Raw genomic sequence first — 14,285 nt, forward strand, 5'->3', positions numbered from 1 at the left:
CCTACTCTAGTACAGTTTATTCCAATGAGTTTATAGTTTAATAGTTTATTAACAACTTATTTTTACTGCTATAGTCGTAATACGGCTTGAATTAATTTAAATTTAAATTTATTTCTATAGCAACCAACTACTCTGCACATTTTTGTTCACATACTCGCCGTTTTCCTTGACCTTTTCCGAGAATAATGCCTCTAGATACTTTCAGGAATGAAAGTGAGGTAATTGACTCAGGGATTTTTCCACTGAATTGCAGAACGATAAAACCCTGAAGAGCTATCTCTTCAATGAAAAACCCTACAGTTCCGCAACATATGTGTATCAAGGCATCGAGAGATATGGCCACTATTTGATTAATTATCAGTTTCCCCGACTGCGGCATTAATGGGTCTTGTCTAATTGATTTCATCCACACTGACTAGTTCCTCCTCACTTGCGGCCTGTGAATGCGGACAAATGTTGGTCACCGGGCATTCAGTGCGTATACGTAATGGGTGTTTGAATAATTTAATGGCTGGCCAGAGCAAAAGGTCAGAGGTCCCGGCCTTGATACTTTAAAGCATATGAGTACGAGCAATAAGAGCATTTATTAAGGCGTCAACTGGCGAAAGATTAATGTGTGTGTTGGCCAATTTTCAATTAAGAACAGCCGTGCAGAGGGAAAGCTCAACGCAATGCCGGGAGAAAGTCAAGTGGGAAAGTCAAAGGAGGAGAGGAAAAATGAATTAAATTAAAATATGAATTGCACAACGAGAGGGCAGGGAGATTGAGCGATTAAAGTAGTCGCCGTCCTTCCGTTGTTAATGACATGAAAAGGATAAAGCTGCCGGCCGTCGAGCTCTTAACTTTCATCTTGCAACTGGCAACTGGCGACTGGCGACTTGCGACGCCTGCAACGGACATTGATAGGGCCCAGTGGAAAGCCAACAAGCAATTAAAGGCCATTTACCATCTACCATCTTTCATCTTTCCCATCGAATGGGTATGGTATGGGGGCCTGCTTGGAGGTGAGAACGGCCAGTTGTTTCATCCCATCCCATTCAGCTGCATCGACTGGCTTTCCTCAGGCCCCAGGCTCACAAAAGAAACTAAATTGTTTTTCCCGTCCAGCTTTCAGGCGAGTGCTTGCATTAAGAGCTGTTAATTGCTAAATGGTCGGATAGCTATGCTAATGGCCATTGCCTAAATCCGCCTGACTAATCAATAACTTATCAATTTAAATGAGCTCCGGGATAAAAAGGACGAAATCAATTAAAAGCCATCTCACGCGTTTGTCGTCTCAGTATTGGGAAAAGCGCCAAAAAGATTAAGACAGTAAAACTCTAATTGAATTTGAATTGTGGCCCTTTTTTACTAACCCTAAAAAATAAAAATGGCGGCATGCTTGAAAGCCTAATTATTTATTTAGTGCATGAGTTTTAAGTATACAAAACATTCAAACATTAAACTTACCTGTTAATATATTTACCTCACCTATCCCTCCACTTTTTTCTGTGTATCACCTAGCTTGATGCCTTTGGCCGCTTAATACTCGTCGCAGATGTTTTCCCGTCGCTCGGGATCTGACGTTTCGAATCGCCTCCAGGTTTCACGCTGCTCGCATCCGATTCGCCAGCTCCTGGTGCGAGGTTCATTAATTGGATGTGTTGCAGTGGCCAGAAGCACGCATTTCATTTGGCCTGACTCCCATGTCCACTGGCAGTTGGCCACTTCGACTGATGCCCCAGTCCAAGACCATGTCAAAGTTTAGGCGAATGTGGCTAGCTGACATGGCATTGTCGTTGCCACTCCCGTTTAAATTGTCAAAACCTAACCACATGCTGACGGTTAACCCTGTTTGATGTTGTAGTGTTTTAGTGGCACCGATGACATTTTTGAATTATCAGCCATGACAGTGTCAGTTAACGCTGTTTTGGTATAGGTTGTAGTATTTATGTCACCTAAGACATTTTACTTGTCACCCATGATAAATTTAAAATTGTTACCCATGACAATAATAATCTAAATACATGTTTGATGTTGTAGATTCAGCCATAACAGTGTCAGCCATGACCGATTTTTAAATTGTCATCCATGACATATTCCAAACTATAACAAGTGCTGACGGTTCTTCTTTTGAGATGCAGCGTACTCGCAAGCTGAATAAATAGCTGCCAATTGTGCCGTAAAAACATTTTTGTTTGGAGCCAATTAATTTTTTTTTAAAAGGTTGTGGCACGTAATTTTTTTTTAAATGATGATTATGTTTAAAAATGCTACTTTTTTAGGGGGTTTTCACTTGTACTACCCACCATCTACCAGCCACCAGTCAACTGGTCAACAAGCTCTTGGCAGCAGAAGAATTCATTATGGCGCCACCGACTTGACTCGACTCGGATTGGTTTAATTCGGTTTCGGCTTGACTGGATCCTGCCCGAGGAGCCTGGCATTTATTATGTTGGCCTCAAGGACATCGAAAACAGGCAGCGTCTGCAGGCAACACGCCCACAAAAATGCTGGTGTTTGTTTGCCCGACACACAAAGTGTCATAAATTAATGCCGTGTGGGTGTGGTGTTGGCTGCCTTTTGTTCCCTCTGCTGATTGTGTGTTGCAAAAATTGTCAACATTATTTCATTCTCAGCTGCATTGAAGTATAAGAGCAATTAACAAATATTTACAGCAGGCGTAGCTGGCAGAATTTCAGTTTTGGCAAGGCCTTAAGTTTAGATTTATAAGCCTGAGGTGAAGTAATTTATATATTTTTGCAACTGGGCAAATTCCATCTCAGCGCCTTGAAGTGGGAACAATTTCAATAAATTTTAACAGTTGTCGATTTCGAAATGCCACGTTAACTTTTGTTATTAAGTAAAATGAGGAAAAATTCCGTTTATCAGTATCGTTTTAGGTTGACAAAACAAAAACAACAGTATAAAGTTCGCCTGTCCTTAACAGAATTTAAAAATGAGTATTGGTTTTAAGTAAAATTACCCTCACATTGAGAAAAAGAATGTTTCTTTTTAGAAAAATGTAACTTAATGTTAACTTTATCTGACTAAAATGACATGGGGAAATTGCAATGCTTTCTCTGACAGTATTGAATCCTCGTTTGAAACTACCTTTAAACAGACAGCCGCGAGTTCATAGAATTCGATATGTATGTACGGGAAAACGGAACGCAGGACTGACTTGAGTGGATATCTCGAGGATGCGCATGACGCTCCAGTGGAATCCCGATGCCGCTGACAGCGGGCCTTACATCCTAACTCTCTGATGAACCGTGGCCAAATGCTTCAGACGGCCAACAACTGCGGCCAGAAATCCTTGAAACGATTTTATTCCTTTGACTTTGGCCCGGCTGGGCTCTTGTCTTGCCGAAAACCTCGGGGGATACTTGAATAGTCAGGAGCCGCGATAAAGGAGCGGTAACTACACTGCCGCTTAATCAAGCGCACTGCAATTTGGGTTTCCCACTTTCGAGGGGGTTGAGTTTCGTAACTCGAAATGAATTCGTTTGACAGCGCCAAGGCTGCATTTATTTCGATATTTATGGCCAGCTCTTTTTTCACTCAATGTGCCGCGTAATTGCGGCAAATCCTTTGCTGACAAACACACACACTCTGGGCATTGTGCTTTCAATTGTTACATCACGAATTTGTTTGTTAAGCCTGGCCCTAAGCTCGCTGCCACGCCCGCCCGCCCCTCGATGGCTGACAAACAATGTAAAAAACGTTCTTTTTCGTTTGTCACAACGATATGTAAAATGCGTGGCTTATCCGGATTACCGGATGCTAAAGCGCACGAACATTAGCACAACGCTCTCTGTTTATTTGAATTTTTTGCATTTTTTTTTTAAATGGTTGAGCCAATTTTAAATATATCAAAGACCCTAAGGGGGTTGCTAGCAAAAATCATGCACAATCGAATAAATATATCAAATGGATTTAAAAAAAAAATATGTTTCCTTAAAACACAAAAGGTCTACCAAACCATCGTTAAAAACAAGAAAAGATGCTGAGCTTACAGTCTTTTGATATTTATATATATAAAATACAGTTATTATATTATCAGTCAACGGAAATTACTACTTTTTAAATTGAAACCCTTTTAAAGTTCCAAAACCTTTTAATTACATATTTTTTCTGATAGAAGGTCATCTAAAACGAAGGTCATATTACAATTAAGATGGAAGGTCATCTTAAACGAAAGTCTTACTTAAAAAAAGGTATATTTTAAAAAATATAAATTAAGGTAAAATCGAATTCTGATAAATACAAATATTTATGAGAATATCATTCTCATTCATTCTTTATTTGAAAGAAACCCTTTTTAAAATTCCATGAGATTTTGGCCAGTTTTTTTTATGTTTGTGCCATTTTGTATTACATAACTATGTTACAGCCCTAACAATGAGCACAAATTTTGCCTTAACCAAGATAGAGACCCATCCTCTGCTCAGAAGTGGCCTTAGACGAATCCACCACAATAATATATGCAGCACATAAATGATTTCTATTCTTTCTTTTTTAGTTTCGGGGTATTTGTTCAAAGTGCCGGGGAGACAAATATTTATTGCCCTGTTGAACTCCCCGAATATTTCCCAAGGCTTAACTTGGCCATTACTCTTTTTTGCTCCAGTTTGTCAGAGCCACTTCGCTCTAGTTCGCCCTTCGAGAAGTGGCTCTTGAGCAATGGGGCTCATTAATTCGGTTGTTTGGAAATACGAAAGGAAAAACCAAATTGGATTATTTTTTGCTCGTTTTATTGAAGTTTATTACTAAAAATTTAAATTAAAATTTTATTGGAAATACATATACCATATACATATACAATTATTATTAGTGTTGCAATTTCAATTGGAATTTTCTCGTTTCTCGATTTGTTGTCGATGAGAGTGTAAAAATAAATGATTGCATTAAATGTGGCCAAAGCAGACAGATCGCTCGACATTTTAGCTGGCAAAATGTCAGAGAAAATTTGAGGCTATAATATAATTAAATGAAAATCCGATTTACTCGTTTTGTCAAGTGGGGGATTTTAATCATATGCAAATTATTCAAATGTGAGCTTTAAATACGAGTACACAAGCTGCTTTGGTTTTGAGGAACTAACATTTAACATTTGTATATGTTTATTCGTTACTCTTTTTGCATGTTTCACACGTTTTTTGTTTTACTTTAATATAGTGAAAGCCCTTAGACCTAAATTCTAGGTTTTTTTTGTTTTAGGTATATATCGTATGAATTGTTCATCATATATGTTTATAAGTATTAAACGTTCAAAATATTATTATTGTAAATAATTAAAAATGGAATCGCATAAGTGCTCTATAAGAAAATCGTTAAGAACCTTCATGGTAATTCACTTTTGCTCACTAAACTCTCGATAATTCTAAGTAATTCTATTAATTAGTTGATTACCTACGTTATGCCGAATGGTTGCTATCTGAGCTAGACTTTGCTACAAGTACTTTATTCGTGAGTATCAATCGATTTATATCATTGCGTTGTTTTAGTTTTAATATTTAATTTAGAATCTCATGAACAGTGGAGTGAAAACGTCTTCGATTTTTTTTAGTGTTCGCCTCTATTATATCATAATTCGTACGACCTTAGCTTACATTCACAATTGTATTTAACAAACAGTAGTTTGGTTTCTTTATCCAACGAAAACAATATTTGCTTTATAGGAGCTATTTGTTTAAGAAACAACATATAATGGATAGACTTCCAGCAAATATTACTGTTCCAAAGTGCAAAGCCACAGACCCCAAAATAAACTCACTGTGGCTTTGACATTTGCGTAATATTTGTGGTCCTATATGCAAATTATAAGACAAACAACTATCTCAAGCTTATCTTGAAGACCGATTATTCAAGAGTCGCAGGATTCGGGATCCTAAATAATTATTTCCTACTTTCGTTATTCAACCTTAAAACTAGTATGTTTATGAAATGCATTCAATTCGAACTCGGCGATATTGATTTAATTTTTGACATCTCCATGTGATAGCGATTTCTTATGTACTTTTGACAGCTGGCATATTCTTAAATTTAATCTGATTTTTGGTTTATTTTATTAATGCGATTTTGTAATACTTTTTTAACACGATTTTAATAGTATTTTGGCATTGCAATTGTTTTTTTTTTTTTTGGTGAATATGAATTATTTAAGCTTTCTTTATCATTTACCAACACTATTTATGTGTTTTTTGGGAAGACAGTCAGAAATACAAAGCCTCAAAGTATTAACAGCAAACATGTTGGCAAAATATATATACCTTCATACGTGTATAATCCGAAATCGCATGAGTTTATAAAATCCAAATAAAAACAGGCTCAAATGGTTCATTTTCGTTTAACTTTGCGTTATCGCTTCTTAGTTTGATTAGGTCCCGTTCACAGAATTTTGTTTGTATCTTTAATAATTGTTTTCGAACATAAAATAAATGCTAACGGTTGAAATTTTATACATTCTTCTTGCGGCAAAATAATAAACTAAAAAGTAAAAGACTCATATAAAGATAAGTTGGAACTTCCACTTAACGTCGCGCATTCCAAAAATCGACGAACTTGGGCCAGGCCATCGAGAGGATGGGCAGGGTCAACAGGATGACGGAGTAGGCCAATTGGGTGCCGGAATTACAGCCGTCCTCGGTGCAGCAGTACGTTTGAGTCTCCCAAATTTCTAATAAAATTAAACAAAATCAGATTTCTTAATTAGCTGAGGTCAAGTGAATTAGCGCAGAAGTTCGAAATTCAATTTGTTTTGTGGTTTTTCACAATCCCATCCAATTACACCGTTCATTTAGCATATGGTCAGCCCAAAAAAGCTAATAACCAAACCTCTTACTCACCCTTTTCCTGACACTCGGTAGCACAATCGCGAACAGTCGACAGTTCACTAACATATTTCTGAAAAAAAGACCACGAAATATATTATTACATATTGTAAATTGTGGCATTTGGATTCATATTCATGACAGCTTAATTAAATATCAACCGAGTCCAGCTACATATGCATACATGCACTGTCAATATAATAAAAATCTGTTGGCCAACAGGGCGTATGAACGCCATTAACTCGCCTGTGTGAGTGCCAACCAATATCAATAAAAATAATCAGGCCGACAAGTCGATTATAATGCACATATTGATGAGCATAAAAAAGGAATTTGTGTCGATTTTAAAATATTAAATATGCAAATATTTCGTATTTATTGTTCATTTAATAATTGTTAAGGTAATAAATCCGAAATGTATTTAAGGGCTCCACACCAACGCAATATTTTACTTAAATGGCTTGTAATTAAATTATAATTCTCAAAATTAAACATGATTATTCGCTTTACCATGTTTATAGCATTAAACCATTCAAAATTACATTGATTTTAATATGTTGGTCATTTTAATTAGCTAATTTATTATTCCAACTAATAAAAACAGAAAGCTAGTACTTTCTTCATCACAAGTAGAACTAAAAGTCCAGGCAGACCATAAACTTTAAGCAACCACAAACAAAGCCACCCAACTTTATAGGTATAAGCATAAACATTTTTACGACGTAATTCGGTTTTGAAAAAGCAGATTAAAAAGGACCAGGAACCTTTGTTTTGCTGGCCAAATGTTTGCCGTAAAGTTGGTTAGAGTCTTCGATATGAGTGCCCATCAGGATAAGTAGGTCATAAGTAGGTTATCTCAAGAGTTTCGCTGACCCAAGTAGATTTCAATCAAAACCCTAAAATAGCATTCCACTTTGATGTCTAGGTATTTCTGTGCTAGAATGCCTCGGAAGAAATTATTTATTTCACTCACACATTTTGGGGGTTTCGAAGTTTTGCGGTCTAAACCACTTTTGATGCTCTTTTAACGATGGCTTCGTGAGTTCAACAAGGGGACACCCGGGCAGGAATAAGTAAACATAAAACACATCGTACAACGACTTCGTAATGTACTTGCAGGCCAACTAACAAGGACAAGCTGGTTTTGAGCATGTATAATATGTATACAGAGAGAAATATTCAAACAGATTGTTCTTGAATTAAGAACATTCGTTCCTAAAAACCATGTAACCACATATGGAGTTTACTGTTCTCAAAATCAGAATAAAATGGTGCGAAGAGAATGGTTATTTAAGAAATTTTTTATAAGTATGCACAACTGACCAAATTGATAGTTTAGTTACAAAAAAATTTAAACCATGTTTAACTTCAAAAATTTCGTTAATTTTCAAAAACATTTTAAACTCAGCTGAAACCTTTAAAATTCTCTCTGTGCAGAATGAGTACTTTGTACATGTGGCTGGCATTAAAGTTTACGACAACATAAGCAGGGGACACTAAGCACAGAAAGATATGCGAACCCAAACCCCCTTTAAACCCCATTTTCTCTCGAGTAAATTGAAAAATGAGGCAACTCAGCAGTGCTTTACGGCCCATTAGCCAAATAATAAACATGTTCAATAATTACCCTGGGGAGTGCAGAGTGTGTTATTCTTTAGCCGCAGCTAACAACGATGCACCTGCCACCTGCAGTTGCAACTAGCAACATGCAACCAACATTGCGCCCGGGGATAGGCAATACAAAACAGGTGTTCACACCAGGAGCCCGCAAGAAAACAGGAAGCAGGATCAGGAGGAGCCGTATGGGGCACGAGAAACACCAGCGGAAGGCAGTCAGCCGAGGCAGCTTATGGGGCACTTAAACCGCTTAATCGATTGAGCCGAGTGCCGCCGCTGCTGTGCGGTGATGGTGCCGCAACGGCAACCATTCCGCCCGATGTGCAACAATCCGAGTCCTGAACCCCGGCTAAGCCATTCCGCAGCACTTAACGACTTTGCGTGCTTATCGCCCGTTCGTAGCTCCAATTGCGATGCCAGGACATCTGCAGCTGGCACTGTGGCCCATCGGCAGCTCGTAGTTTATGTAACAGGTCCGATAGCGATAGTGACCGCTGTAATGCACATCCCTCTGCACTTTGCCACACGCAGCCAAAAAGATGATTCAAAAGATTCACAAAGGCTAAGATTTTCACCACCGATTAAAGGACACATTTTTATCCAGGTTGCTAGATAATGCCAACACAAACTCATAGAGGTATTCCACGACAAAATCGGATTCCAAAAACTGTAGATATGGAATCAAGAAGTCCAGTTTTAAGGTCTGATACTAAGATCCATTGGAAATACGAAAAACCGAACAGGAAAATGGGCTAAAATTTTGACCACCAAATAATTAATACATTTTAATATAGATTGTTAGATCTTTTCAATACAAACTCATAGAGGTATCCCACGACAAAATCGGATTCCAAAAACGCAAGTTTTGGAATCTAAAAGATCAGTTTTAGGGTCTGATACTAAGATCCATTGGAAAAACGAAAAAACAAAACATGAAAATGGGTTAAAATTTTGACCATCAAATAATTAATACATTTTAATGCAGATTGTTAGATCTTTTCAATACAAACTCATAGAGGTATCCCACGATAAAATCGGATTCCAAAAACGCAAGTTATGGAATCTAAAAGATCAGTTTTAGGGTCTGATACTAATTTCCATTGGAAATACGAAAAAACCGAACATGAAAATGGTCTAAAATTTTGACCACCAAATATTAATACATTTTAATGTAGATTTTTAGATAATTTCAATACAAACTCATAGAGGTATCCCACGACAAAATCGGATTCCAACAACGCAAGTTATGGAATCTAAAAGATCAATTTTAGGGTCTGATACTAAGATGCATTGGAAATACGAAAAAACCGAACAGGAAAATGGGCTAAAATTTTGACCACCAAATAATCAATACATTTTAAAGTAGATTGTTAGATAATTTTAATACAAAATCATAGAGGTATCCCACGACAAAATCGGATTCCAAAAACGCAGGTTATGGAATCTAAAAGATCAGTTTTAGGGTCTGATACTAAGATCCATTGGTAATACTAAAAAACCGAACATGAAAATGGTCTAAAATTTTGACCACCAAATATTAATACATTTTGTTGTAGATTTTTAGATAATTTTAATACAAACTCATAGAGGTATCCCACGACAAAATCGGATTCCAACAACGCAAGTTATGGAATCTAAAAGATCAATTTTAGGGTCTGATACTAAGATCCATTGGAAATACGAAAAAACCGAACATGAAAATGGTCTAAAATTTTGACCACCAAATAATCAATACATTTTAAAGTAGATTGTTAGATAATTTTAATACAAAATCATAGAGGTATCCCACGACAAAATCGGATTCCAAAAACGCAGGTTATGGAATCTAAAAGATCAGTTTTAGGGTCTGATACTAAGATCCATTGGTAATACTAAAAAACCGAACATGAAAATGGTCTAAAATTTTGACCACCAAATATTAATACATTTTAATGTAGATTTTTAGATAATTTCAATACAAACTCATAGAGGTATCCCACGACAAAATCGGATTCCAACAACGCAAGTTATGGAATCTAAAAGATCAATTTTAGGGTCTGATACTAAGATGCATTGGAAATACGAAAAAACCGAACAGGAAAATGCTAAAATTTTGACCACCAAATAATTAATACATTTTAATGTAGATTTTTAGATAATTTCAATACAAACTCATAGAGGTATCCCACGACAAAATCGGATTCCAAAAACGCAAGTTATGGAATCTAAAAGATCAGTTTTAGGGTCTGATACTAAGATGCATTGGAAATACGAAAAACCGAACAGGAAAATGGGCTAAAATTTTGACCACCAAATAATTAATACATTTTAATGTAGATTTTTAGATAATTTCAATACAAACTCATAGAGGTATCCCACGACAAAATCGGATTCCAAAAACGCAAGTTTTGGAATCTAAAAGATCAGTTTTAGGGTCTGATACTAAGATCCATTGGAAAAACGAAAAAACAAAACATGAAAATGGGTTAAAATTTTGACCATCAAATAATTAATACATTTTAATGTAGATTTTTAGATCTTTTCAATGGAATCTAAAAGATCAGTTTTAGGGTCTGATACTAAGATCCATTGGAAATACGAAAAAACCGAACATGAAAATGGGCTAAAATTTTGACCACCAAATAATCAATACATTTTAAAGTAGATTGTTAGATAATTTTAATACAAAATCATAGAGGTATCCCACGACAAAATCGGATTCCAAAAACGCAGGTTATGGAATCTAAAAGATCAGTTTTAGGGTCTGATACTAAGATCCATTGGTAATACTAAAAAACCGAACATGAAAATGGTCTAAAATTTTGACCACCAAATATTAATACATTTTGTTGTAGATTTTTAGATAATTTCAATACAAACTCATAGAGGTATCCCACGACAAAATCGGATTCCAACAACGCAAGTTATGGAATCTAAAAGATCAATTTTAGGGTCTGATACTAAGATCCATTGGAAATACGAAAAAACCGAACATGAAAATGGTCTAAAATTTTGACCACCAAATAATCAATACATTTTAAAGTAGATTGTTAGATAATTTTAATACAAAATCATAGAGGTATCCCACGACAAAATCGGATTCCAAAAACGCAGGTTATGGAATCTAAAAGATCAGTTTTAGGGTCTGATACTAAGATCCATTGGTAATACTAAAAAACCGAACATGAAAATGGTCTAAAATTTTGACCACCAAATATTAATACATTTTAATGTAGATTTTTAGATAATTTCAATACAAACTCATAGAGGTATCCCACGACAAAATCGGATTCCAACAACGCAAGTTATGGAATCTAAAAGATCAATTTTAGGGTCTGATACTAAGATGCATTGGAAATACGAAAAAACCGAACAGGAAAATGGGCTAAAATTTTGACCACCAAATAATTAATACATTTTAATGTAGATTTTTAGATAATTTCAATACAAACTCATAGAGGTATCCCACGACAAAATCGGATTCCAAAAACGCAAGTTATGGAATCTAAAAGATCAGTTTTAGGGTCTGATACTAAGATGCATTGGAAATACGAAAAACCGAACAGGAAAATGGGCTAAAATTTTGACCACCAAATAATTAATACATTTTAATGTAGATTTTTAGATAATTTCAATACAAACTCATAGAGGTATCCCACGACAAAATCGGATTCCAAAAACGCAAGTTTTGGAATCTAAAAGATCAGTTTTAGGGTCTGATACTAAGATCCATTGGAAAAACGAAAAAACCGAACATGAAAATGGTCTAAAATTTTGACCACCAAATATTAATACATTTTGTTGTAGATTTTTAGATAATTTTAATACAAACTCATAGAGGTATCCCACGACAAAATCGGATTCCAACAACGCAAGTTATGGAATCTAAAAGATCAATTTTAGGGTCTGATACTAAGATCCATTGGAAATACGAAAAAACCGAACATGAAAATGGTCTAAAATTTTGACCACCAAATAATCAATACATTTTAAAGTAGATTGTTAGATAATTTTAATACAAAATCATAGAGGTATCCCACGACAAAATCGGATTCCAAAAACGCAGGTTATGGAATCTAAAAGATCAGTTTTAGGGTCTGATACTAAGATCCATTGGTAATACTAAAAAACCGAACATGAAAATGGTCTAAAATTTTGACCACCAAATATTAATACATTTTAATGTAGATTTTTAGATAATTTCAATACAAACTCATAGAGGTATCCCACGACAAAATCGGATTCCAACAACGCAAGTTATGGAATCTAAAAGATCAATTTTAGGGTCTGATACTAAGATGCATTGGAAATACGAAAAAACCGAACAGGAAAATGGGCTAAAATTTTGACCACCAAATAATCAATACATTTTAAAGTAGATTGTTAGATAATTTTAATACAAAATCATAGAGGTATCCCACGACAAAATCGGATTCCAAAAACGCAGGTTATGGAATCTAAAAGATCAGTTTTAGGGTCTGATACTAAGATCCATTGGTAATACTAAAAAACCGAACATGAAAATGGTCTAAAATTTTGACCACCAAATATAAATACATTTTGTTGTAGATTTTTAGATAATTTTAATACAAACTCATAGAGGTATCCCACGACAAAATCGGATTCCAACAACGCAAGTTATGGAATCTAAAAGATCAATTTTAGGGTCTGATACTAAGATCCATTGGAAATACGAAAAAACCGAACATGAAAATGGTCTAAAATTTTGACCACCAAATAATCAATACATTTTAAAGTAGATTGTTAGATAATTTTAATACAAAATCATAGAGGTATCCCACGACAAAATCGGATTCCAAAAACGCAGGTTATGGAATCTAAAAGATCAGTTTTAGGGTCTGATACTAAGATCCATTGGTAATACTAAAAAACCGAACATGAAAATGGTCTAAAATTTTGACCACCAAATATTAATACATTTTAATGTAGATTTTTAGATAATTTCAATACAAACTCATAGAGGTATCCCACGACAAAATCGGATTCCAACAACGCAAGTTATGGAATCTAAAAGATCAATTTTAGGGTCTGATACTAAGATGCATTGGAAATACGAAAAAACCGAACAGGAAAATGCTAAAATTTTGACCACCAAATAATTAATACATTTTAATGTAGATTTTTAGATAATTTCAATACAAACTCATAGAGGTATCCCACGACAAAATCGGATTCCAAAAACGCAAGTTATGGAATCTAAAAGATCAGTTTTAGGGTCTGATACTAAGATGCATTGGAAATACGAAAAACCGAACAGGAAAATGGGCTAAAATTTTGACCACCAAATAATTAATACATTTTAATGTAGATTTTTAGATAATTTCAATACAAACTCATAGAGGTATCCCACGACAAAATCGGATTCCAAAAACGCAAGTTTTGGAATCTAAAAGATCAGTTTTAGGGTCTGATACTAAGATCCATTGGAAAAACGAAAAAACAAAACATGAAAATGGGTTAAAATTTTGACCATCAAATAATTAATACATTTTAATGTAGATTTTTAGATCTTTTCAATGGAATCTAAAAGATCAGTTTTAGGGTCTGATACTAAGATCCATTGGAAATACGAAAAAACCGAACATGAAAATGGGCTAAAATTTTGACCACCAAATAATCAATACATTTTAAAGTAGATTGTTAGATAATTTTAATACAAAATCATAGAGGTATCCCACGACAAAATCGGATTCCAAAAACGCAGGTTATGGAATCTAAAAGATCAGTTTTAGGGTCTGATACTAAGATCCATTGGTAATACTAAAAAACCGAACATGAAAATGGTCTAAAATTTTGACCACCAAATATTAATACATTTTGTTGTAGATTTTTAGATAATTTCAATACAAACTC

General features: G+C 35.1%; 1 protein-coding gene across 2 annotated transcripts in view; it reads right to left on the reverse strand.

Annotated features, from left to right (window-relative positions):
* Nucleotides 1-4,719: 4,719 nt before the first annotated feature.
* LOC108032051 (uncharacterized) overlaps nt 4,720-14,285 on the reverse strand; it is a 39,640-nt gene continuing 30,074 nt past the window's right edge. For both annotated transcript variants that reach the window (XM_017105863.3, XM_017105865.3), the window contains exons 3-4: nt 6,831-6,888; nt 4,720-6,661 (exon numbers count right to left, since the gene is read on the reverse strand). In XM_017105863.3, coding sequence (XP_016961352.1) covers nt 6,516-6,661; nt 6,831-6,888 — 204 coding nt within the window. In that variant the 3' untranslated portion in view covers nt 4,720-6,515. The remainder of the gene's footprint in view (nt 6,662-6,830; nt 6,889-14,285) is intronic.

Source organism: Drosophila biarmipes, chromosome 3R (genome assembly GCF_025231255.1).
Source record: "Drosophila biarmipes strain raj3 chromosome 3R, RU_DBia_V1.1, whole genome shotgun sequence".
In the NCBI taxonomy this organism is placed as follows: domain Eukaryota; kingdom Metazoa; phylum Arthropoda; class Insecta; order Diptera; family Drosophilidae; genus Drosophila; species Drosophila biarmipes.